Consider the following 27,483-nt stretch of genomic DNA (forward strand, 5'->3'; position numbering starts at 1 on the left):
ACCATGGAAATAAACCCTGCCACCAGTCAGCCAGGGCTGTGAACTGACACAGTTCTCCCAGTAATGTTCCCATCGGCTGAAACCATTGTCCCTTTTACTAAGCTTACAAATGCCCTTTGAATGGTCAGTCACCATCCTTCAAACTTCACAAAATATACACTCAGTGAGTACTTTATTATGTATTTATTACTTATTTTCTAGACATATTAAGTCTTCTGCTACTGTTTCCGTTAAAACAACCCAAACAGGAAAGTACATTATTCTTCCTATGGAATACATAGACCACATAAATCATTCACACAATGAATCCCAGCAGGTTTCATTCACACAATGAGCCCATGTAAAGCCCAGAGTGTATTTCTGGCAACACAAACAAATCTTAAAATGTGTTAAGAGAGAAAAATATGAAATCATGTCTAGCTCTGACAGTTTTAATCTTCTATTTACTCTTTAATACTCTTCAAATATTTGTTTTATTAAACCAATGACTCATTCAAAGTGATTTCAAATGTAAGTCTAAACAGCACCCTCTACTGACTGTCCCTGTGAATTTTGGAGGAGGCAAAAAAACAATACTCTAGCTTGTAAAATGATGGGACTATGTTTATTTGTGTGATCTCTCACTTATTAACTGTAGACAGATAACAGATGTGCACATCCAATGAAACACATATTTAATGAAGCAAATTTAATGTTTTAAATATTTAATGCTACATTTTAAATGTGGCATTTCCCATAATCACCCTGCCCAAGTTGGATATTTAAAAAAACCTGACTATTTAAAACTTTATTTGACCTAAAAAAACAAAACAAAATACGACTTCCAGTCACCAGCACAGTGAATAAAGGGTCCCCAGAACCCCGGCACCACTTCAGATACAGAGCGGAGTGTGATTCAGATACAGAGGGGAGTTTGACGTGTGATTCAGATACAGAGGGGAGTGTGTGTGACTCAGATACAGAGTAGAGTGTGATTCAGATACACAGTGGAGTGTGATTCAGATACAGATTGGAGCGTGATTCAGATACAGATTTGAGTGTGATTCAGATACAGAGGGGAGTTTGACGTGTGATTCAGATACAGAGGGGAGTGTGTGTGACTCAGATACAGAGTAGAGTGTGATTCAGATACACAGTGGAGTGTGATTCAGATACAGATTGGAGTGTGATTCAGATACAGAGTGGAGTGTGATTCAGATACAGAGTGGAGTGTGATTCAGATACAGACTGAGGGGGAAATGCCCAGGACTCATTCAATGATAGGAGGGAGTCATGAAGACCAAATAACTCAAATGTGTGCCACAACACACAAAGAGTGTGGTGTGAAATATCAGTGTGTGTGTGTGTGTGTGTGTGTGTGAGAGAGATGTGAGAGCACGCGGTATTTTCACACCACATGGAAATATGCAGTGTGAGAAAAATTGGAGATGACGAAATGTGGGGGTTAGAAAGAGAGAGGGAGAAAAGAGAACTGAAAGGTAAAGAAAACAGTGAGAATATACACTCAGTGAGCACTTTATTAGCTAGTCATTAGACTTTATTAGATTGTAGACTTATTAAGTCTTCTGCTGCTGTAGCCTATCCACTTAGAGGTTTGATGTGTTGTGTGTTCAGATATGCGCTTCTGCATGTCACTGTTGTAATGCGTGGTTATTTGCATTGCTGTCACCTTCCTGTCAGCTTTGACCAGTCTTGCCATTCTCCTCTGACGTCTCTTTTGATTTTATGCATTGCACTGCTGCCACGCAATTATGACTAGATAATGGCATGAATAAGTAGGTGTACAGGTGTTCCTAATAAAGTGCTGGGTGAGTGTACACTCCAGAAGGGTTTGGGGGCAAATATATTCAGCAATGCTAACTTTCCCAGAACTTTCTAACTCATTCATAAGGAGCCTTTACTGCTCTTTACAGATGAAAACGAAATAAATAATAACTTGCACAAAGACATCAAAGTAACACAAAATTCCGCCTATACATAATCTGTCTTGACAACCAGACTCAAGAAATTCCAAACTCCAGCACCAGCTAATCTGTGCCTGAATTTTTTAGGTGCTTGTGACATCTGGGTCCAGTTGAAAACCTTCCTCTCTGTCAAAGACATCAGGGGCTGAAGCCTGAAGACTTATCCTGCTTAAACAAGGCTACATGGCGAGAGTGATCCTTCAAAAGCAGGACTAAAGCAAAGCTAATGGGTATCAGGAAAAGAGTGGAGCACTACAGCACTACATATTCATTTACATTTAGATTGGGATGTAGACAACAGGTGAGGCAGCCCAGTCTGGAAAAATAATTTCCACTGCTGTCTTTTTACAACGTGTCCCTTACGCTGACCGTGAATGTGACATGAAGGAACCCTCTTCCTCATACTCCTAATGCTGGGCGGCATTCTATGGAAATGATATGGTGATACAATATGAAAACAATATATGTTTTGGAGCACATGGGGAAAAAAGGGTGGAATAACTGTCCCCTTTGTTCAATGCCATTTCTCAGATGTCACATACAGTACAGCAAAGCAAACGCGAAGTTATTAAAATGCAAATCAACTGCAGTGGCACCCGTTTGCTGACGGACATTAAAGCGCTTTCCTTGTTGTTCTGACAACAATGGACGGTCATCTGATGACAGGTATGATCATGTAAGGCATATGTTGAATAGAATGACTTTATGTAAGAATCAGCACCTCACCCCGGCATCAGACATTTTGAGAAGGCCTCGTTCAGGAGGTCTGTGAGGAGCGCAAGCAGGGCGGGAACACTGAGGCGCGTGAGCGGGTGAAATGGGAAAACCCTCAGAGCGCGGGCTGGGGTTCAGCGCTAAAACCCAGCCGGACACACGGACGTAAACCCAGCCGGACACACGGACGTAAACGGACAGACAGGCGCACAGCGGGGCGTGGCCAGGCGCCCAATCACCTCAGGTTTGTGGTGAAACTGGAGCCGCAGTTAGACGCGTCTCCGATGTGCTTTTCCGCGCCCCACATACTGCGGACAGAAGAGCACACGCCGTTACACCGCCCCCCGTCACGTGACCCGGGTTTACCGTGAGCAGCAGCTCAGCTTCACACAGGACATTACTGGAGCCCGCCTTCAACATCTCTCACTCACGCAGGATCAGCAGCTGGCCCCCCTCAGCAGAAACCGTGGCTGTTATTTAGGTCAGGAGCTCAGCGAACGCACAAACAAGTCTTATATCTTAGGACTGTTTTTATTTCAGTCTGTCTTAAGACTGTCGCTTTATGCTGTGTCACTGATGTGTCCTTTGCGATTTTCTACAGTGTTTCTGCGCTGTTGCTCCTGTAAGTGTTCAACTTATGTCCCCACCGCAAAATGAGTGTGCCTTAACACGCGTTTAAGTCGTGTAATGAGGCTTAAAAAAAATGCTTTTTTCCCTCTCAAGTAGAATATATCATCTTGTCTTACTTTCTGCAAACCCCATTGGCAAACCGTGAAAATAGTAAAATTCTCACACCTCATTGGCAATCTTTTGTCTTCTTCAGCAAAACAGTAATATAAATAGGATCTAAATATGTATCTTGCTATAATGGCCTTGTTATTAAATCTGCATCATCTGCCAAGTGAATGAATAAAGAAAGCATCTAAACCTCCGATCTCATTCAGTCTACATATAGAGCTCAATATTTCAGCATTTCACCTTTAAATGTTTACTTCCAATTCCGGATTCTTCTCACTGAGTTTCAAAGCAGTCTCAGTGGAAACAAAACATGTGGCAATGAAATTGCGAGAGCTAACCTAACTAAGCTAAACAAGCAGCCAATTCTTTGCCTCTTTTCCCTCAAATAAGTGGCTAATCCAGTGGAGCGATCCCACGGTGGCAGGAGAAGAGAGGAAACGGTGAAGGACTCATATTTAGCCGGATGAGATGGTGGGGGGGGGGTGGGGTGAGAGGACATGCAGTACTGGGGGAGTGCTGAGAGGGGGCCCCATGGCACAGTAATGAGAGGATACTCACACTAAGTTACCCAGCGATGCCAGGCTGAGCTGTTGCGCCTGAGGCTGCTGGGATAGCACCGCTTGCTGCTGCTGCTGCTGTTGCTGCTGTAGTTGCTGTGGTTGCTGTTGCCAAGTGGACATGTTTCCTAGCGACAGGCCGCCCGGCGACGTGAAAGCCTGGAGTGCTGTGAGATCTGCACTCGTCAGCTGATAGTCTGAGACAAAGAGAGGGAGAGGGATGCGTTCTCCACGCATGAATATTTCACAGAACAAATTCATATTTAATGCTGACTGAGTGTTTTCTGTTTTATTTACCCACTATAGAAAGTGAATATGTATGTTCTCTTCTGTAATATAAATGGGCTGAATATCACGGCATGAGACCCCTGCCACTTGGCCCTTCCCAGTCAGAAACACAGGGAGAGCCGCTTGTGCAGTGAAATAATGAGAGAGATGTAATGTTGTGGGTACTGGTAAATGATTAGAAAAGCCTCTGTTGTTGTGGGAGTGTTAAGGTTGTCCAGCGGGTGGCAGGGCACCCCACAGTGCACAAACTCCAGCCCTCTTGATCTCACCTGTGTTGTAGGCGGTTGGCATGGCAGAGAAGGGCAGCCCCTGCGTCAGGAGGCTGGGCGTTGCCACAGAGACCACTGGTGTGGTGAGTGACTGTGTCACCTGAGAGCCACCTAACCGCTGAGCATTCTGGGAAGGGAGGACAAAAACAACAGTTGGGAAAAACCAAATACGGTTTTGGAGCGATACCCTCTAGATGTTATGTTCAAGACGTGCATGAATCAAATCAAATCTCAACAGCTCTAGAAAACATGTTGGCGGAATGTGGATGGAAACATGACTACTTTTGCAAAAAATTTCTTCACAATTGCAAGTTTAGGGAGACGACAAGGTATGACAAATTAACTGAATTTACAGTGTGGCATGCGTGGTATGGTTACTGTATGCCCATAATGTACCTCAATGTACATTATACAACGTACACAATGTACCTCACAGATATGAACACAGATACAAATACCACAGGTCAAATAATATCTAGACATTGACCAAGACCAATTAGCTTAGTTTACAATACAATTTAATGGTCAAATATGAGATATGCCCGAAATAAATACATGTTACACACGTGGCCGTTCATCATTGACTCTCCCGTGAATCAATTTCTGACTTCTGGCTTATTTCCGGTCAGAAGTGACTGAAAATTTTCAAGTTAGCCTTCATTTAAACGGAGAACACAACAGACAGAGAAGACTGCCATCGATTAAGAGGGTGTGCCGGATGGACACGCAACCGAAGCCTGCGTCCTGCTGATGTTCACGTGCCGTGGAGCGGCTTTACGTAAGGGCTCGGGGACGAAAGAGAGACCGTGGGCGCAAACTCCACAGGATCCATCGGTGACACATCACACCAGCGGCTCAAGGCCCCGCCATTGTTCCTGCAGGAGAGCGTTTGGCGGAGGCGCCCTTGTGTGTAGTGGTGTGGGAGCGAGGACAGCCAGATGCACGCATCGCTATTGCGGCATTGAACCTGCCTGCATATCCTCCTCCTACAAAGACACCCGGAAGACGCTGGCATATGAAAAGCCCTTATGTAGGCCATGCAGAAGCAGGCATCGGCCTTCTCCTGAACTGCAGTGCGCTAGTTCAGCACAGGACGCCTTTATATTTATTACAAATGTATGATATGGGGTGTCTCGGTGGCGCAGCCTGTAGAGCACTGACCGCATGCTCATTGCGAGCCGCGACGTCGGCGGTTCGAATCCGACCGTCCGACATTTTTCGCATGTCTTCCCCTCTCTCTCGCTCCCATTCTTCCTGTCTCTCTATACTATATACTGTCCAATAAAGCTGAAAAAGGCCTAAAAAATATCAATATTTAAAAAAACAAAAACAAATGTATGATATTAGCAGACTAATATAACCTTCATAACCTTCTCTTATTGCATTGTTATTGTTTTTAACCTGCAAATGTTGGGTTGTGTTCAGAACAAATTATTTGGAAAAGATCTAGAATGCATATCACACAAATGGTGAGGGTTTGCAAGTGCCCTAAATCTCAAAGCTGAAAAATAAAATAAATAGGTGTGTTCCTCCTAATCCAAACACAAAGTTAATGTACCTTAATGTAATTCTAAGGTACTAAATGCTGAAGCTACCCAGCTAGAGAAAAGGGGGGACATGTGCTTCATTGCTGTACTATTTCACCTTTGGAGCAATTTTGTATATCTCACATGGGTATGGTATCACACACATCACATTGCACCGCAAGCATTGCACACTTCATGGCAAGGCAAGACACAATAAAACAAACACTTCCCACTGAATCGGACAGTGAAGAAGCTGTTCTGTACATTAAAGCGAACATTTCACCACCGCGTTGTTCTATGAAATGTTGGCAAGGCAACCGTATTGCAGAGACATGTTTGTGTCTCACTACATATTCCATTCCAAAGCCAGGCTGTGCATGGAGAGCATGCAGTGAAAAAACTCTCTCAAACCACAGATGTGAACTCAAACACACGCTGTACGCTGTAACACAAACAGACAGACAGTGAGTGTTTGTGCATTTGTGTTTGAATGTTTGTGGAGCTGGCCCTGATAATGAATGCGTGTGTGTTCATATGTTCCATACTTCATCTAGTGAGAATAATTGCTGGATGGCTGGATTGTATTATTTTATAGCGGGATATAAAAATTCTGACTCCTCTGTTAATTGCCGTGTAGTGTAGAATACCAGATTAACCATAAGTAAAAATGTCATGTAATCCTTTTTTGATTCAATTAATATTATTGCAAACTGTCCAAGCTATGGGACTAGATACACAAGAGAGTACATTTCCTGTGGCACATTTTGCTGCTAATAATCCTCTTCAGTTACAACAACAGCTGTACAGGCTAATAGTAATAAACCTGTATACACCTGCATCTTATGTAGACATTTACATATGCTCAGCATATGTTGATTTTCTTACTTCTGTCTATTTAACATGAATCATTTTCAATGTTACTTAGATTCTTAAAAATGATCATTATGATAACTAGGATGGTGATTATAGAAAATATTTGCACGTGTTGGCCAGATGTGCATATGCAGTGGAATATGCATCTTCTCCAGTGTTACAGGTAGAAACAGCTGTATGGGCAGACCTGCCCCCCTCTCTCCAGCACACAGCCGTATGCATTCACACTGCCCCACCCTTCAGCACACAGCCGTATGCATTCACACTGCCCCACACAGCCGTATGCATTCACACTGCCCCACACAGCCGTATGCATTCACAGTGGCCCACACAGCCGTATGCATTCACACTGCCCCACACAGCCGTATGCATTCACACTGCCCCACACAGCCGTATGCATTCACACTGCCCCACACAGCCGTATGCATTCACACTGCCCCACACAGCCGTATGCATTCACACTGCCCCACACAGCCGTATGCATTCACACTGCCCCACACAGCCGTATGCATTCACACTGCCCCACACAGCAGTATGCATTCACAGTGGCCCACACAGCCGTATGCATTCACACTGCCCCACACAGCCGTATGCATTCACACTGCCCCACACAGCCGTATGCATTCACACTGCCCCACACAGCCGTATGCATTCACACTGCCCCACACAGCCGTATGCATTCACAGTGGCCCACACAGCCGTATGCATTCACACTGCCCCACACAGCCGTATGCATTCACACTGCCCCACACAGCCGTATGCATTCACACTGGCCCCAGCTCGAGCTGGCTGTTTGCCCCAGTGCTGTAAGCAAAAAGCACAACACCGTCTGGGGCCGACTCCCTTCAGAAAGCACAGCTTGAGGACTTCACATTCAGCTGACTCGCATAACGCCAGTGCTTATGTGTTCCCAGTCCTGTTCTTCTGCAGGGAGCTTGAAGCAAAGACACAAGGCTCCACGTGGAAGCATGTATACACACACCACTCACATTTTGAACTGTTTGTGCCAGCTGTGTGTGTGTGTGTCTGTGTGTGTGTGTATGCGTGTGTGTGTGCGTGCAAGTGACGCATGCCTATGAGACAACAAACACTGTTTGAACAGTACAGGAGTCACAAGTTCAATTCACCTCACTCACCAACTCCAGCTCCTCATCCGTCTGCATGGGGAGGGGGACAAAGGGGCGGGGTTAACCCTCCACGCTAACCTATCAGCGCACAGTATTCAACCATAGCCCCTGGCTCCACATGGTGTCTTTGATGCTACCATTGCCTTATTTCAAACAAACCACCGACAACAGCATTTCTCAACATGGCAACACAGCAGCTGTTTGTGGAGTCTACTTTGACATTAAAAGTCAGCAGGCCCAATACAATATCAGCAGGCAAAACCCAGAAAAAGTAGGAGGGTCCTTCCAAACATAAAGTGAAAGGGCCCGGTGTAAAGGGCCTGGTGTAAAGGGCCGGTGTAAAGGGCCGGTGTAAAGGGCCCGGTGTAAAGGGCCCGGTGTAAAGGCCCGGTGTAAAGGCCTGGTGTAACGTCCCCGTGTAACGGCCCGGTGTAAAGGGCCCGGGGTAAAGGGCCGGTGTAAAGGCCCGGGGTAAAGGGCCCCGTGTAAAGGCCCGGTGTAAAGGGCCGGGTGTAAAGGGCCCGGAGTAAAGGGCCCGGTGTAAAGGGCCCGGTGTAAAGGGCCCGGTGTAAAGGGCCCGGTGTAAAGGCCCGGTGTAAAGGCCCGGTGTAAAGGCCTGGTGTAACGGCCCCGTGTAACGGCCTGGTGTAAAGGGCCCGGGGTAAAGGGCCGGTGTAAAGGCCCGGGGTAAAGGGCCCCGTGTAACGGCCTGGGGTAAAGGGCCCGGTGTAAAGGGCCCGGTGTAAAGGGCCCTGTGTAACGGCCTGGGGTAAAGGGCCCGGTGTAAAGGGCCCGGTGTAACGGCCCGGTGTAAGGGCTCGGTGTAACTGCTCGGTGTAACGGCTCGGTGTAACTGCTCGGTGTAACTGCTCGGTGTAAGGGCCCGGTGTAAAGGGCCGGTGTAACGGCTCGGTGTAACTGCTCGGTGTAACTGCTCGGTGTAACGGCTCAGTGTAACGGCTCGGTGTAACGGCTCGGTGTAACGGCTCGTGTAACGGCCGGCTCGTGCTCACCAGCTGCATCAGGCTCTTGCCGCTCTGTGAAGTGATGACCCGGAGGTCCGGCTTGCGGCTGTTCACCATCTGAGGGCTGGGCGGAGGTGGAGATTTGGCTGGAACTATTTTGGCCAAGCTGTTGCCATTAGAGACGGAGAGCAGGCCGGGGGAGGCTCGAGCACTGATATACCCGTTTGCTGAAAGAGGGAAACAGGGACAGGTCAGCGCTTTATCAGGACTGGAGATACACCTGCAGCTCTTCACCTAATCGATCCTTTACCACATTACAACACTTAGTCTACATAGCCCGAAAAGTCACAGACCTTAGGAGGGACAAAGGAAAGCAATGGAATGATAACCAGTCACAAAAAGCTGAATTCAAACAGACAAAATTCTCTGTGTTTACCAGATAGGTACACACGCAAAAGCACCCACACATATATATAAAAAGCACATACATATACAAAGACTTTGGTAATAAAAGAACACCAGAGCACTGACGGGGTGTGTTAAATTAATTGAGGTGAAGCCATGGTCCTGGCTTTAGTAACTGGGACCTTCCCAGAATCCCCTTCCCCTTGAATGTGTTCCACAGTGTGACCTTTTCACCACACTGCTCACCAATGATATTGTCCCTCAGCACGGACAAACAGAGCATGGACCGAGAATTCACATAATGACTGAGAGGGAGACGGCATTCACAGGAACGTTACCAGGTGGAGCTGACCTAACGCAGCAAGTGGCCCGTTTGATTGACAGGCACACCTGATTGGCTCAATCCCCACTGACAGACCGACAGATAGAAAGACAGACTAGCCCAACTGGTGAGACCTGACAGTAGAATCTGCCAGTACATTCTAGCAAGCCCAGTTGACAAAAAGGTCTACAACAATATACTTCAAATGGAGGAAGTGTCACATTTACCAGCTATGAAAACCGCACCATTCAGTACGACCTGACAATATTACACAACATCCTTTTCTCATATTAATGCTGTGTTAGGCTCATTGAAAAAGCGAGTCACCCATCAATAGCCACCCAGCTTGTACACAACAGCAAACTCGGCACAGGGAAACTGTGATCCAGAAGGACAGCCCTTAAATTTTGGCGAGGAAAAGGGAGGTGCTGTGGTGATGCGTGTGTGTGTGCGTGTTTGAGTGTGAGAGTGTGTGTGGTGTATGTGTGTGTGTATTATACATGTGTGTGAGAGAGAGTGCTGTATGTGTGTGTGTTTGTCTGTGTGTGTACTGTACATGTGTGTGAGAGTGTGTGTGTGTGTGTATCCATGTGTGTGAGAGTGTGTGCTGTATGTGTGTTTGTCTGTGTGTGTACTGTAGATGTGTGTGAGAGAGTGTGTGTGTGTACATGTGTGTGAGAGTGTGTACTGTATGTGTGTGTGTTTGTCTGTGTGTACTGTACATGTGTGTGAGAGTGTGTGTGTATACATGGGTATGAGAGTGTGTGCTGTATGTGTGTATACATGAGTGTGTGCTGTATGTGTGTGTGTTTGTTTGTGTGAACTGTACATGTGTGAGAGAGAGAGTGTGTGAGAGTGTGTGCTGTATGCGTGTGTGTTTGTCTGTGTGTACTGTACATGTGTGAGAGTGTGTGTGTGTGTATACATGGGTGTGAGAGTGTGTGCTGTATGTGTGTGTTTGTCTGTGTGTGCTGTACATGTGTGTGAGAGAGAGTGCGTGCTGTAAGTGTGTGTGTATACATGGGTGTGAGAGTGTGTGAGAGTGTGTGAGAGTGTGTGCTGTAAGTGTGTGTGTATATATGGGTGTGAGAGTGTGTGCTGTATGCGTGTGTTTGTCTGTGTGTACTGTACATGTGTGTGAGAGTGTGTGTGTGTGTATACATGTGTGTGAGAGTGTGTGCTGTATGCGTGTGTGTTTGTCTGTGTGTACTATACATGTGTGAGAGAGAGAGTGTGTGCTGTATGTGTGTGTGTTTGTCTGTGTGTACTGTACATGTTTGCTGCTGGCAGCAGGCCCTGGGATGACTGAGCCCTCCCTCTGGGCCTGTGTCGGAGCCTCTTGCTCTCTCCCATGCAGCCCACAGCTCCTATTACCCTGGGCCAGGCGTGGGAATGCCAGCAATGCTGAGTGACGTCAATAGTGACATTCCCAGAGCCCGGGCCTGCGCGCAACAGCTGAGAACCCAGGGAGAGGGAGGAGGGGAGAGGGGTCGGGGGGTGTGGAGGCAAGCTTTATGGAATTTATCTCCCGCTGCCTCTTGTTTGGATTAAGAACAGTGCTGCTCAAAATTGGAATTTTACCATTACTGCAGTGTTCTCTGGGGCTCGTCATAGGGCCCGTGTGAGGGCACTGTACCTCTGTGGGCCTCCGTGGTGGTGTACAGCCAGAGTGGGCAGGGCAGCGACACTGAAAACTGTGACTGACTACACTGTGACCACTGCAATGGCAGCCCTATCAATCACACATCGACCGCCTCAGTTTGACTTCAAAAAGTCCATATATGGAGCTTTGGCAGCTGTCAAAGGCACCTTTAAGGAGAGCGGGCGCCCAGGACGGGTGACAGTGAGAGGCCAGGGCTTTTTGGGTGGAACAGGCAGTCAGTGGAGGAGATATGAGGGAACAGCTGAGGGGGGTAGATGAGACGGGGGAAGGGCGGAGGTGATGGAGGTGTTAGTCTGGGCCATTCATGTGCACAGCCCCCTTCCCGTCACCGCGGGGCTGTTTACACCACGCTGGGCCTGTCCTGTGACCCTCAGCTGTCCAGAACAGACAGGTGCGGCAGAGCCCAGCGGGGAGGGCAGATTAGTGACACCAGCGTCTTCTCCCCCCCCGTCACAAAGGACAAGCGTGTCCCCCAATGAGTGAGTGTTCAGAAGCTGACAAACTGCGTACAAAGCTGAATTTTATTGTCCTTTCATGGTACTTTTTGTCATGTTTCAGATCTAAATGATCTCAACACGAGTTAACCCGCAGTCAAAAGGTTAACAAATACACACTTACTTCTATTATCTGCTGGAGCACAGCAGACGCAGCCCTGACTCCCCTATAGAGGTCTCTAAACAGCAGGAGGGAGCTTTGGCTGGGGAAACTCGAGATTGCCACCATGGCTGCTAGCTGCTCTAATCGCTAAGAAAGTTTAAATACCCAGTCTCAACCAAGTATTTCTAATAGCTATTATTTAAAAGCCCTACATTTAGAAAAGGACCAGTTTATCAGAAAGCAAAACAATGGGGTTTCTGAATTGATGAAAAAAGAAGAAATGACAGCATGAGCATTTGGCAAATTCATCAAACCATCCAATTTTGAAAAATTCTGATGTATCAAACATATTATAAAATAATTAATTAAAATAAACACCATTTAGCAGATCATCATCTTAACCAGAGAGACATATTTACTTTATTATTCACTTATTTACTTGTGATTTAATATAAAGTTTTATATATATATATATATATATATATATATATACAATGAAGTCTAGGGTGCCTAAGACTTCTACACAGTACTGTATATATACAGTACTGCACGTTGGCCAATGGTACACCAGCATCCCCCAGCCTCTGATCAGTAATCAGTGTCCCTCACTGCAGTCCAGCATCACTTACACTAATTACACTCTTTGTTCAAATGGCCTTGAAATAACTTACTGCATATTTCTGAATGCAGTTCTTGTGTATTTTTTACCCAGAAGTATTTTTATTAAGCTTTATACAGCAAAATATGAATTAAGAATATGCATACACCCACTGAGCACTTTATTAGGAACACTATGCTAATACTGGGTAAGGCCTCCCTCCCAAAATTCCTGTGAGATTCTGCTCCATGTTGAAATGATTGGATGATGCAATTTCTGCAGATTTGTCCAGATTTGACTCCTACCACATCCCAAAGGTGTTCTATTGGATTCAGATCCGGTGACTGGGAAGGCCACTGAAGAACATTGAACATTGAATTGTCATGTTCATGAAACCAGTTTGAGACAACTTTTGCTTTGTGACATGGTGCCTTATCATGCTGGATGTAGCCTTTAGAAAATGTGTACATTGTGGCCATGAAGGGATGCACATGGTCAGCAACAATACTCAAATAGGCTGCGGCATACAAGCAATGTGGTGTTCTCCGTTGACCTCTCTCATCAGCAAAGCTTCCCATCTGCAGAAATTCTGCTCGCTGGATGTTTTTTAGTTTTTCGCACCATTCCTAAACTGCTGTGTGTGAAAGTCTCAGGAGATCAGCAGTTACAGAAATACTCAAACCAGCCCATCTGGCACCAACGATCATGCCACGGTCAAAATCACTGAGATCACATTTTTTTCCCCATTCTGATGGTTGATGTGAACATTAACTGAAGCTCCTGACCCGTATCTGCATGATTTTATACATTGCACTGCTGCCACACGTTTAGCCGATTAGATAATCGCATGAATATGTAGGTGTACAGCTTTTCTTAATAAAGTGCTCAGTGAGTGTATATGTAATGAGATATATTTTTCCCTGACTGAAGTTTCATACAATAATGTTAATGGAACTAACTGAAACACCCCACGCTAAATGCATAAATATATAAAAGCCTGATTATATATGCAGCATCAAAATGTTACCAGGTCTATAGAAAGCAATATGGTATCCAAGTCACTGCCTGGAGCTACATTAAGTTCTGCCCTGCAGTCCCTGACAGTTTCAGAGTCCCCCAGCCACAGAGTCTGTCTGAGGGTTACCCTACAGTAAGTCACTCTGAATGGGAATGAATCATCGTATTGATCCGCACAAGTCACACAAGCCAGCTAATTCTCGGTACACCGGAAAGCTACAATGACCAATTTTTTGTCGATGGATACATAATTTCATATTTTCTCAAACTTTTACATCTACTGAATGAAAGGTGCACTCCAGGGCTGTTCTCGGAAAGTTCCTAAAGTAAGGACTTAAGCATGGGGAAAAAAATATCTGGGTATTTCACTTTAAGTTTACGTTCCCTTGCTGGAATCAGAATCAGTGCGCCAGCAGCTGAACATCTTGGATGTGCTGGGCTTCTCGCTGCGGTATCCCGGGGTAATGTGAGCACTCCCAACTCAAATCAAAACTTGACAGGATGATTGCTATGTCATTCTGCAATGAGCTCTAACAATAATAGAACCCCACAAATTCTCTTCCAACAAAGCTTGTACAGTCAATCTGTCCTTCTTTAGCCAACCATCACACAAATCATGATCACTTAACTTCTTGAAAAGCAAGAAACGGCACAAAACATATGGCATTTTAAAATGGAGACTGCTGGAGCTATCAGGCACACTATAATAAAACGGTAATGGTAATTAGGTCTAGCAGGACAAATAGACACAGGCCTTCAGAGAATACTGTGAAGGGCATGGCGGTTTGCTGCTCATTAAAATCCTGGAAAACAATGTCACGTATGTGGAACAGCATCTCAGCCTTCTGGAAATGAGGCGCAGTCCGTGCTGAGACGCAGTCCGCACTGGCTCATGCCACTCACCCACTGGACTTGGGCACGCTCCGTTCGAGTTGTTGAGGTCACCTCCTAAAAGTGCACCTGCAAAGGGCACACAAGAATATGGAGTCAGAGAGCCAGAGAGTGGGGAGGTCACATGAGAATACGGAGTCAGAGAGGCAGAGAGTGGGGAGGTCACATGAGAATACGGAGTCAGAGAGCCAGAGAGTGGGGAGGTCACATGAGAATATGGAGTCAGAGAGCCAGAGAGTGGGGAGGTCACATGAGAATACGGAGTCAGAGAGCCAGAGAGTGGGGAGGTCACATGAGAATATGGAGTCAGAGAGCCAGAGAGTGGGGAGGTCACATGAGAATACGGAGTCAGAGAGCCAGAGAGTGGGGAGGTCACATGAGAATATGGAGTCAGAGAGCCAGAGAGTGGGGAGGTCACATGAGAATACGGAGTCAGAGAGGTAGAGAGTGGGGAGGTCACATGAGAATATGGGAGTCAGAGAGCCAGAGAGTGGGGAGGTCACATGAGAATATGGAGTCAGAGAGGCAGAGAGTGGGGAGGTCACATGAGAATATGGAGTCAGAGAGCCAGAGAGTGGGGAGGTCACATGAGAATATGGGAGTCAGAGAGCCAGAGAGTGGGGAGGTCACATGAGAATATGGAGTCAGAGAGGCAGAGAGTGGGGAGGTCACATGAGAATACGGAGTCAGAGAGGTAGAGAGTGGGGAGGTAACATGAGAATATGGAGTCAGAGAGCCAGAGAGTGGGGAGGTCACATGAGAGTCAGAGTCAGGCAGCACACCCCCATCCCATCAGCAGGTGTTAAAGCAAACACTAGCCAAAATGGCAACACTTAATTACATTCTGAGAATGTCGTTTCATATGTACTGCTCTCTTCATTCGCTCGTATGCAGTTTCATAATGTTTTTTAATGATGCCCGTCTCACCAAGGGCTACATTTACTCAAATAAATAAGCACATTTCTACTACGTGTGCTACGTGATATTAAATTACACCACTCAACTACACAGAGAGTAAGAATGGGGCAAACGGAATGGACTGAGGAAAAGGAGTAACAGAACTTCTTCTAGGGCACTGCAGAACGAAAAAACAATTATGAGCATGCAGGGATGCAAATAGTTTTCAGCATAATTGCGTCTATAAATAACTTGCACAACTGTGCTGACATTTAAGTTTGGCATATGAATACAATTTGGAACAATGCATCCACTATATGCAATATGTCACATGTGAAATATAAAGCATAATCTTTACAGAAACAAGCATAACAAGGAGCTATATCGTTAAAACAGGGCCAACTACAATTAGTCAGCTAATATTATGGCTACGATAGAAATCATGGAAAAGATTTTATATTATAGCTATTGTTCATTTCTGAAAAGGAATATGGCCAGCAGGCCTAGGGAAGAGCACACGTTTAACATGTCTCTCTGCAGCTAACACAGGCTCTCCATCTTCTCTGGGATGAATATCTTAGCAATCTCGCCACCTCGCTCACCTGCACTGGCCGGTCTCTGCGGTAACCCTGGAGACACCGTGTTCCTCTGGAGGGCTGGTTGCTGTGGCGACAGGAGGCGGGGATCTGTGAGTGATGATGTCACAAAGGAAGTGGTAACCAGGGCACTGCTGGGGTTGCTGAACTGTAGTGCGTTCTGATTGGACACGGGGACTGTGACTGGCATGGAGAAAGTAGGGGGCGGGACCGCAGACTGAAGAAGAAAGGGAAAGAAGGCTCTTAAAATGACGCTCTGGAAAACACACAGCATTTACTCTTATGGTACCGAGTGCATTTACTTAATGTTGGTAGATCACATGCAAGATAAATCTAATTATACCACACTGACAGTAGTTCATTGTTAGCATCACAAACAATTCAATTGTTACATTGTTATGCAACTCAATGGCTAAAATGTTATTTAACTGAAGCATTAACATTGCAAGCTAAAAACTTACATGTATGTATGTCAAACAATTAATAATGTAGGTATACTGGGAAAATATACATTCACAAATACATATAAATCACGTAAAGATTACACATGAAGAAGCATAACCTTTGAAGAGTGCAGGGTGAAAGCGTAAAACGTGAAGGACAGGCAGAAAAGAGCATCATTTTTAGATGAAAAGAGCGTTGACTTGGACACATTTATTAGGTAGGTATATGAGAGGCATATTTCCAGACTGAACAACATTATCACTCACTTTCCCACCTCAGGGTATAGCCATGTCACTCACTCCAGTTCATATGCAACATAAACAGCAAGACATCGCCTTGATTTTGTCCAATTCTTCACAATGGGTTTCCTTGAGCTTCTTCCAGTTTGGTGTCCCAGTGCTCCATCTTTTGGTTGCAACATTGTAAAGACTGTACTGTTCTTGTCTGTACTTTTTTGTTCAGACAAAAAAAATAAAAAAACACTAGGGACGGATAGTTAGGTGTGAACGTAAGACAACAACTTTCTGTCAGTTGACAGAACGCCTTAAGGGCAGGAAATTAATTTACAGGAAAATCACTAAAGGAAATAGCTTTCCGGTTACAGGTGTTGGAACACTAATTACTTTATTGAATGATCCTCTGTCATTATCTGTGGCCAGACTCTGCTCCTTTCTTCTTTTTCTTATTCTTATTTTTTTTAGAAAGAGTGAAGTGTGAAATTCTCTAATAACACATAGCAGAATTTAATTAATTCTTTCTGCACATTAACCTGCAGCTAAGTGATATAGGAGGTTGACAAGGGGCCAACACTTTAAGGTTATGAATATTCAACAGGTCTGAATCAGCGATTGCGCCTGACTCACAATGCTAGGTTTTACATTAAGGACTGATCCACCAGGGAACCTGGAATGCAGCTTTCTTACAGCGACCCATTTCCCCTGTTCATCCGCAAAAATGAGGCACCTATATTTAAAATGTGGCACAGACGTGGCCCCACGTGTTCTGAACGGGACCTGGTTTAAATGAGTCGGCTTCCCTGTAATGCCATCCTTTGTCTTTCCCAGCAATCCATCTTCCATATCTCTGAGCTGAATGGATTTTCAGATTTTTTTGTACTGTTAAAAAATCAAACCAGGAGGGGCAACATTCACAATGTGCAATCAAGCCATTACCAATAAGTAATATGCTTCACTTTACACAATCTTGGGAACATTTTGGATTGTATCAATAACCTATTAAACTGTGAAAGCCACAAGCCACCAAGTAATCTGCATGACACCGAAGACAAAACAATGAAGTCCACTTAACTGTCTGTGGGGACACACTTAAGACTTGCTACTGCTTTTAGCTTCGGCTCAACATGGGCAAAGCCGTGTTGAACATGGCACTGTTCATCACACCGCTTCCAGAGCAATCGGAGATGAAAAGCCACCCGGGATGGAGATGTACAGCAGTGGAGCTCAGAGCCCAGGCTCAGAAGCACAATGAGAGGCACCGAGGCAGTTCTCAAGGTCAAAACCACAGCAGCTGGCTGCCATTTTAAATAACACGGACCAGCGGTGTGCCAACGAACGTGCAGAATGAGTGTTCATTACGGACATGGCTACTTCTCCCAGCGTGAGCCCTCAATGACTAATTAGACCTATTACCCGTAGAGCGGGAAGAGTGATAAAACTGTCATTTCACTTTGTGGTTTACAAACTCAAAAGCTTATCCACTGCAACTCAAGCGCAAGATGCTGCACTGTTTTGTGGTCTGGTAGAAAACTGTCATTGCCAAGTGTTCGGTGTGATGTTGTAATTTGCATGGTGCGTGCTGTGTAGAGGTGTGCAAGCCTACAGGATCAGCATTTCTGGTCCTGAGGCTGGAGTTTGTCACGACTGAGCTCACAATTAGATGAGTTCACCTGAGCTTCAAACTCAACGGAGAAGACGGGCCTGCCCTTTCTATGTACTGACAGTCCCTTAGGAAATGAATGTGTGTCTGGTTGTGGTGTTTGTGAAAGACAGTGTGTAATGACTTTGGTGTCATACGGTGTCATTTTCTGGCAGTAACTCCATGATGACTGTCCTGTAGATGCGTGTGGTGACCCCACATTGCATGCTGGTGGCCACAGCACTAGGTTACAGCACTGCACACAGGCCAGGCAGGGTGGGTTAGTGTCAGTGAGGGCCGAACTGGAAAACTGTAGCATACAGCACATTGTCATAAAATGGTGGAGCTAGATCCTTAGGGCTTGCAGCTTTCCTATGACCAACAGCTGTGTCTATGGCCACGAGTCACATGACATTGGGTGTTTACATCCGAATGCCAATCGTAAACGTTGGTTGCCTCGGCACAAAATTAAACTGGGATTTCAGAGGGACAGAAAAAAAAAAAGAGGCATTCTGTATTACCAGAAATATCACATTTGAAGGCTTTATGACATATTTCCCCACCTTACTCATCAGTAGCACATTAAACTTGTATAATGTAAAACTGAACATCTCAGGTGTATTCCCTTATAGGTACTTTTAAAAAATCATATTAAGCATTTTGCATATCGATACAGACTGGTATTAGACAGAAATGCCACAGGGAGTGACATATCAATGCGTTTGAGGAGTTTTTCTTTGAAAGTCTCACATTACATTACATTATTGGCATTTGGCTTAGTTGATTAGACTAAGCAGGAGACAATCCTCCCCTGGAGCAATGCAGGGTTAAGGGCCTTGCTCAAGGGCCCAACGGCTGTGCGGATCTTATAGTGGCTACACTGGGATTAGAACCACCGACCTTGCATGTCCCAGTCATTTATCTTAACCACTATGCTACACTACGCTATTTCAGAAATCATTTGCCACCTAGTTAAAGGTCTAAAGACACTGGAACAAGAGTCTTAACTGCTTTCCAATAACAACATTTTTCATGAAAGAAATGTTGTTCATAATGAATTCTTTCACAGATTACTTCATCTTTCAGTTTCAAGTGGAGATTTTAATTAGAATATGACTCCATTAAAGCTGCAATATGCTTGGTCCAACTGCAGATAAGTACAAAGAGGCAAAATCAATAATTACCTTCTGATTAGCTTTTACTTAAATGCTGACATAATTAACTTTTTATTCAGTAAAATTATACACTTTACACGTTATGAGTGTTAGGAACTTGGGAAAGGCATTTGTGGCAGCAGCTAAACAAAAAAATGTATTACCTTTTACAATGCCTCATTACCTTTCCATAAAATCACTGTGTAATAAAATTGTAATTATAATAAATGTATAAAAGTGGAAAGAAAGCTTATACTGATCATGCTTTTGAAGAATATTTTACTTCCAGTTATTCCAGTTAAACCTTCAATCCCTATCATTCTCCGGACTTGGAAGAGTGGGTGGCCACAGTGAGTTAAATAGAGATAATAATGGATTCAATTACATGGTTAAGTGCTTAGGTAGAAGGATGGCCTCGTGAAACAAGATCAGGGACACAGATTAAGTGGTTCCGTGTTGAGACAGTGATCACACTGGGACGAACACCGAGAAGCACGAGCTGACGCTCGTCGGTCTCTCATTATATTCTCCACAATCATATTTTTATCTCTATTGAGCACATTTCTAACAGGCAGCTGATATTCAGCATTCAAGTGGATATAAACGAATCAAAATGTGATTACACGCATGTTGCCATTGTGATACAGTAAGGTTACTCTTTCACAGTTTTTTTTCTATGCAATAGAAGTTTGACAAAAGGCACCCAAACCGTGACATAAAATGTATTTTACGCCTTCCATAAATCAATTCATAAATGGAACGGGATATATTTAAATTGACTTGTTGAGTGTATGGGTTCCAGGGTTTATTGTCTGTGTTTTCTGATAGCGAGTCGTGAGTCACAGCCACCTCTCAGGCCTGCGATGGCACTAACCCGCTTTCCCAGCTGAACTCTCCTCTGGTGCTTTTCCTCAATGCAAGGGCATGCAACTGCATTAAAGCAATGCCCCAGTTTCCCACACTCCATCTGTCCCAGAGTCCCTGAAAGTTTCCCTCCAACTTCAGGAACGCTTCGTTCTGTTCGCCACTGACCGCGTCTAGAGCCGGCTACATTCTACATTCAAGAGGGCCGTTCAAGGTCATTTTCAAATGCTTATTGCTACAGAGCTGGCCTCAATACTAGTACATGACGACACAGGTGCTGACATACTATAAAGTGGATAAATCGTTTCCTGAATTATTTGCCAGGTGTTAATAATCCACACAAAAAAAGTTTGGTAAAATGAAGTCAGCCGATGATCCGAGGTCAAGTGGAAGGAAAATGCAGACTGACAAACAAATATATCGTCAGCAAATGTCAAAATTGGACTAATTTGACATATTTTAAAACAATTTTGCACTTTCTATTTTCCATACTCCCTAGTTCAGGAATCTGTCTGCCCTGCCAAACGCACTTACAGAGATTGGAGAACAAGCAGGATTAGTCCTGCATATCCCAGCCACTGGCTGCCATGTTGGGAATTATAATTCTGTTTGAGAGATTGGTGCTGTATGCTGTAGCTTTCTCTCGCCTGTCAGACGTGCGCTGGGCAAGGTGGGGGAGGGGTGTGCGAGAACCTCAGAGCTGTTCTCCAGTCCATACTGATCCCCTGTTCTAAATACACTGACCCCCTGTTCTAAATACACTGACCCCCCTGTTCTAAATACACTGACCCCCTGTTCTAAATACACTAACCCCCTGTTCTAAGTACACTGATCCCCTGTTCTAAATACACTGACCCCCTGTTCTAAATACACTGACCCCCTGTTCTAAATACACTAACCCCCTGTTCTAAATACATTGACCCCCTGGTCTAAATACACTGATCCCCTATTCTAAATACACTGATCCCCTGTTCCAAATACACTAACCCCCTGTTCTAAATACACAAACCCCCCTGTTCTAAATACACTGACCCCCTGTTCTAAATGCACTGATCCCCAGTTCTAGCTCTCAGCCACAGAACACTTTCAGCCTGACAGGAGTGCCAACCGCAGTGATTAATAAGAACCGAATTACACGGGTGCAAATGCCGTTTCAAGTTTTATTTCTTACGGTTGTCATGGTAAAGTGTTCTGTACGCTGGCTGCAGCTTTCAACGGCATGCGTAGGTGTGTAGGCGTAAAGAAATAACTGAAATTCATATTATAATGAAATATCAAGCTGTTTTAATGCTGGAGGTTGTTTACCTAAATAGATGTAAAAAAAAAAAAAAAAATGATTATTTTTCCCCTGCAAACACACGGGAGTCTCAGTGTTTTGGTATGAGCTGTGCTTAATGTAGTGAAAGACAAATATTAGCCTAATTGCAAATTATTCCAGCACTCTCACCACTTATGATGTTCATTAGCATTAGATTTGCGGACTTAAACTAGTCTAGCTATGATAACACTCTGCTATTGTTCTCTGGAAACCATTATAAAGCCTGGGTAACGCCTTACGAAAGCAGAAAGCCAATCACATGCGCAGCTCTGGGGGTTGTGGGAGCTAACCCCAGGCCCCATCACATGCACAGCCAGGCGTTTCGGTGCGACCATGTGCAGACACCAGGGAGGGACGGACTGGGCTGTCCTCTGGGACAGGAACAGACTCTGAGTCTGACAGAGAGACGTTAAAGGCACAGGAGAAGAAAAGGGAAGAAATTTGATGAGACTGTGAACCACGGGAAAAGGGATGCCAATTCAGATAGGACGTGAAAACCGGCCAAACCCGCGGCATGTTGCCCATCCGCTGAGATGAAGAACACCTTTGCGCGGCTTTTTTTCCTTCCGCCAAGCTTCTCGTGCCTTTAAGTTTCTCCATTTCCCCTCCTTGCCCAAACGCACGCTCAGAGGACACGACACGGAGGGAGACGTGGAGGAAGGGAGGTAGTGGGGGACGGGGGCGGGGGGGGGGGGGGGGGGGCAGGGCTCTGTGATTCGCCGTTCCGGGCCCTACAGCGGCCGCTCCTGTACTCACAGACAGCCTATAGTTCTGCATCATTTTATCAAACTCCTCGTCAATTTTTTTGTATTTCTCCTCGGTGCGGGGGGTGAGGGAGAAGGAGTCGTCAGGGCCCGGGCTCTCTGAGTCCCGGTGCTCTTTCTTGTTCAGAGCCTTCGAGTCAGGAAAACGAGAGAGAGAGAGACAGAGAGAGACAAAGAGAAAGAGAGGGTAGGTTAGAGGAGGAGAGGAACGAGGGAGGAGGTACTCACTCCGTATCTTTTGAAGAGGATATCCAGGTCGTCGTTGGTCTTGCGGTACTTGTCCTCGCTCAGGGGACTTTGGTCGATAGAGTCCTCCCCGTCAGGCTCTGGACTGTTGCAGCCATTAAAGCCTTTCTTTCGCAACGTCTGAATAGTTTTCGAAGAGCAGGAGTAGGAAGAGGGAGAGGAGAAGGAGGATGAGGAGGAGGAGGGAGACGGGTAGAACAGGTTTACAGAACAGCTGCTCCCCGTCCCCAGCAACCGCAGCTACCTGAAACTTCATCATTCCTCGCTCTTCCTGAAACCAGCGATGCACCATGGCCAAAACCACACTGGCCACGGCAAATATCTCAGCATTAGCTTACCTGATATACAAGAGATCCAAGACAATGACACTGTCTATTAAGAACACTGTCTTCTCTAAAAAATACCCATATTCATCACTAAAAGAGACAGAGTATGGGCACTGAAGAGTATTCCAGCTCTCCAATGCTACCCTTTATTTCCACTGACCTTTACAATACCAATGCAACCTACTGAACCTGTCCATTCTCCCTATTCTCTTCTTGTAATGACGAATAACTAACAACAACAATAATACTAATACTGATGGACATTTCTGTGACTTTCCTTACTCTGTTATGCAGCTGCTCTTTCATATTAACAGCCCCACTATAAATAACAGTTATGAGCTGCATACAAAGACCAAGAAACATCTAAATCTCCTTTCCTTGGCAGGGTTGATACCAGCAACACCTCATCTCAAGAGGGCCCCAAGCCATTCCCTGTTAGCAAACACACACATACACACACACACACTAACACACTCACGCGCACACACACAAAAGAACTGGAAAAGAAACCAGTGCAACATAAAGAAGTCTCCTTTACACAGGTTCTCAAGGCTGAGCTAAGGGATTTCTGGGGGTTACATAGCGTTCCCGTCTTGCTTTCAGAGGAACTTGGAGTCAGGTGTTACCAGCAATTAGCTTAGCTGGTGGGAACCTAATCAAACGGTAAGCCAGATTCCATCCAAGAGAACGTGTCACTTCCTCTCACTATAAATAGAGGCTCATCAGAAGGAATAGCGCAGGAGGACCACCGAAGCCATCTCATGCACTTCCTCTGAGGTCAAATGTTTCGGTTAAGGTTACAGCCTCAAGCTGATGGCAGAAAATGATACCAACACCCCAGTAAAAACATCACAGCTCGGCCTCAGTCTCAAACTCACAGGCTCCCATGCCATTAATTTATGACAACCAGCGGGCGTCATTCTGAAACGACGCAAAGGACAAAGGTGTTAACAACATGATACGCTGTGTGATAAAGGGAATACGTGCACATGAGAGCCTTTATTGTTGATTAGCTCTGTGCTGGTGAGATGTGTGATCCAGGGCGGCCATGTTGGCTCAAGTGCAGGCAGCTGCCAGTCAGCTGATGGGGCTGCCTCACAGTGAGCGGCGTCTGTGCAGCTGGCTCTGTGCACCTCTCTCCCGTGGGCCAGCCCTTTCGAGCGCAGGCTCTATTGTGTTGCCAGGGTAAGATTCCCCTGCAGAACAGCACAGATTGTGACTGGCTGGCACCGTTCCCCATCCTGACCCGCCCCTCCTCCCTCCTCCCTCCCTCCCTCTCGCTCTTCCCCTCCCACGCCCGCCACATCTCCATCCGTCCCTCTCATGCCTCACTCCCTCCTTCCTCTCCCTCTATTGCTTCACCCATTCTTTTTCCATACTCTTATATCACCATTCTCTTTAGCCCTCTCTCCCTCCCTCTCTCTCTCTCTGTCTGTCTGTCCCTCTCTCCCCCCTCTCCCTTTCTCCCTCCCTCTCTCTCTCTCCCTCTCTCTCCCTCTCTCCATCTCTCTCTCTCTCTCTCTCTCTCTCTCTCTGTCTGTCTGTCCCTCTCTCCCCCTCTACCTTTCTCCCTCCCTCTCTCTCTCTCTCCCTCTCTTTCTCTATCTCTCTCTCTCCCTCCCTCTCTCTCTCTCTCCCTCTCTCTCTCTCTCCCTCCCTCCCTCCCTCTCTCTCTCTCTCTCTCTCTCTCTGCCCCACTTTCTCCCTCGGTCTGTAATACAGTAAGGGCTGTAGTTGTGATGAAGCCTGTTTGTCGGCTCCATTGTACACAGGAGCAGAATGTGGTGTCACGTCCCACTCGCCGTGCGCTGTAGCCCCAGGGCATCCTGGGAGAAGGACGGCAGAAGGCCGGCGATGCTTACACACGCGGCCGTGCGATGGGGTAACAGGGCGAGGGCGAGGGGACGCACGTGGGCGCTGGGCCCCACATCCGATCCTGCATGACTTATGCATGCCTTTAATGTCCTCTCTCCCCCTCCAGCCTGGAAGACAAGCCTCTCCTGCCCTGCTCTATATTGCTCATTATAGGCTCTCCGTACACATACAGAGCGCATACAGCGTAGTATTTCATAACCTTTAAAACTGGTTTATGCGAGTGCACTGCGTGAAATGAAGGTCATGCATCATGCTGCTTGCCATAGAATGGCCTCCCTCTCTCCTCCGCCTATACTGACTAACAGCCGGGATCGCTGAGGTGAGGTTAGACACAGGCCACCCTGCTCGCAGTGGCCTGCAGTGCCTCTGTGGGGGACCCCCTCCCGTCTCAGCCCACTGCAGGGGTTTGACTGCTCTTCGGGGGGGCGTGAGGAACGAACGTGACATCAGCAAGCAGGGTTAGCCCCCCAGGAGCATCGTCAGGGCAACCGAGGGGGCTTCTCCTCAGGAGACCTCCATTTCCCAAGGCCCTCGCTCTCCTGCCGAGTCCTGCCCATGATGCTGTGCATGCGTGACACGTGGATCCAGCCAATGGGAAAGCGCCTCAGCCCCTGCAGCACTCAGAGCTGGGGCAAGCTTTCCCCCTCAGCTGCTTAAGAAAAGGGCTTTCCCTTCCTTTCCTCTTTCCCCATACAGAACATCTCCCTTCTCTCTCCCTCTCTCCTTCTCTCCCTCCCCCTCTCTCCTTTGCTACCTCCATCCCCCTCTCTCTCTCTCTCTCTCACCCTCTCCCTCTCTCCCTCCCTCCCTCTCATGATCGGGATCTGCAGTCAAGCAGATTAACACATTCTGGCAGGAGAAGCAGGCTGCCTGCTCTCTCAGCACGTGCAGAAGTAACACAGAGAGAGAGCATGTGTGTGTGAGTGTGTGTGCGTGTGTGCGTGTGCGTGTGTGCATGCGTGTGTGCATGCGTGTGTCTATGTGTGCGTCTGTGAGTGCATATGTGTGGGTACGTGCGTGTGTCTGAGTGTGTGCATAAGTGTGTGTGTAAACAGCATTTTCTTGGACAAGCTGGCAGCACAGGACAGCCACATATTTTGTGCACATGTGAACATCCCTTTCTGCTCACTCCCTGTGAAACACGACAATTTAGCCTGTCGGCTTGTCAGAGAAACTCTCGGGGGGGGAGCTGTGGCTTTAAAAGAGCGTGTCAGCCCCAATCAGGACAGGGACATGGCAGCCTCCCGCTCCTAACCCTAATCCGAGGGGAAGTCCCAGCACGGAGCGCGGCGTTCCGGGCCCGGAACCATCCGCCGCGGCCCTGAATACTGCATGAGCCGGCAGCGCTCCGACCCAGCCAGGCTTGCGCTGATGTGGCCCGGAGCGGCCCCACACCACTGCTCTGCTCACGAGCGTGGGCACTTAGAGCCATCTGCAGCTCGGCCCGCACTCCCCTGCCCGCTTCCGCACTGCTGGTCTCCTGCCATCACGAGCTCTCTCATCCCCACACCAGAGAGGAGCTTCTGCACCTGCTGGTTCAGTGCACACTTATGCGCAATATCGGACGCGTGTACATGACTCACATCTTTAACTCTACGAAGAGTAGGTCTTTTGGAATTTTGGAATGTTTTTCGCAAAATTCTCAGTGTTCTAGAACTCCTTTGCAATAGTTACATTAGCATTAGAATGTTCAATTCAGAACATTCTAATCACATACAGTATTTGTAATTTTACACCAGGTTAAGCGTTAAGATTGTGCCAATTATGTATCAAGTATTACTGATTCTTTGAACTAAAGCAGTGGACCATCTGGGGACAAATATGAAAATTTCATAAAAACTTTGTAAGGACACGAGCAGGAAATAATTTTAAAATCTGCAGATCATGCTCTAGTTTGCCATGAAAGGAAATGAGCTCTGTAAATGAATCAGGACCTCCAAATTCAGGCTCACTCATCCTTATCTGACAGCCACCACCTTGCACTGGACTGCAGAACACAGGTACCACCTGGGCCCATGGCACTTCTGGGGGTATATGGGGGGTTTATCGCAGGGTTGCAGAAGGTACCATTAGAGGTTATTACTGCACTATGAAAGACACTAGCAGCAAAAATCCCCCTATTGCAGAAGGCAGTGGCACAAAATACTGGTTGAATGTTCCTGTGTTACAGAAGGAACCAGTAGTGATCATCCACATCCTTAGAAGATACCAAAGAATAGCATTACCATGCAGAAGAAGGTACCAGTGAACAGTATTTCTAGGCTGCAGAAGGTAGCAGTGAACAGTATTTCTAGGCTGCAGAAGGTAGCAGTGAACAGTAATACTCTACTGCAGAAGGTACCAGTGAACAGTATTACTCTGCTGTAGAAGGTACCGGTGAACAGTATTACTCTGTTGCAGAAGGTACCAGTGAACAGTATTTCTAGGCTGCAGAAGGTACCAGTGAACAGTATTTCTACGCTGCAGAAGGTACCAGTGAACAGTATTACTCTGCTGCAGAAGGTACCGGTGAACAGTATTACTCTGTTGCAGAAGGTACCAGTGAACAGTATTTCTAGGCTGCAGAAGGTACCAGTGAACAGTATTTCTAGGCTGCAGAAGGTAGCAGTG

At 46.3% G+C, this 27,483-nt stretch overlaps 1 protein-coding gene across 10 annotated transcripts in view; it reads right to left on the minus strand.

Annotated features, from left to right (window-relative positions):
* The window catches only part of mef2d (myocyte enhancer factor 2d), a 67,244-nt gene that overhangs the window by 5,472 nt on the left and 34,289 nt on the right, over positions 1-27,483 (minus strand). For 2 of the 10 annotated variants that reach the window (XM_061232230.1, XM_061232211.1), the window contains exons 4-11: positions 22,655-22,792; positions 16,014-16,224; positions 14,527-14,583; positions 9,070-9,248; positions 8,057-8,086; positions 4,531-4,657; positions 3,975-4,170; positions 2,918-2,986 (exon numbers count right to left, since the gene is read on the minus strand). In XM_061232230.1, coding sequence (XP_061088214.1) covers positions 2,918-2,986; positions 3,975-4,170; positions 4,531-4,657; positions 8,057-8,086; positions 9,070-9,248; positions 14,527-14,583; positions 16,014-16,224; positions 22,655-22,792 — 1,007 coding nt within the window. Of the gene's footprint in view, positions 1-2,917; positions 2,987-3,974; positions 4,171-4,530; positions 4,658-8,056; positions 8,087-9,069; positions 9,249-14,526; positions 14,584-16,013; positions 16,225-22,418; positions 22,557-22,654; positions 22,793-27,483 lie in introns of all 10 variants that reach the window. The other 8 variants (XM_061232288.1, XM_061232220.1, XM_061232239.1 and 5 more) reach the window with 8 other exon arrangements.

The sequence above is a fragment of the Conger conger genome, chromosome 1, assembly GCF_963514075.1.
Source record: "Conger conger chromosome 1, fConCon1.1, whole genome shotgun sequence".
Classification (NCBI taxonomy): domain Eukaryota; kingdom Metazoa; phylum Chordata; class Actinopteri; order Anguilliformes; family Congridae; genus Conger; species Conger conger.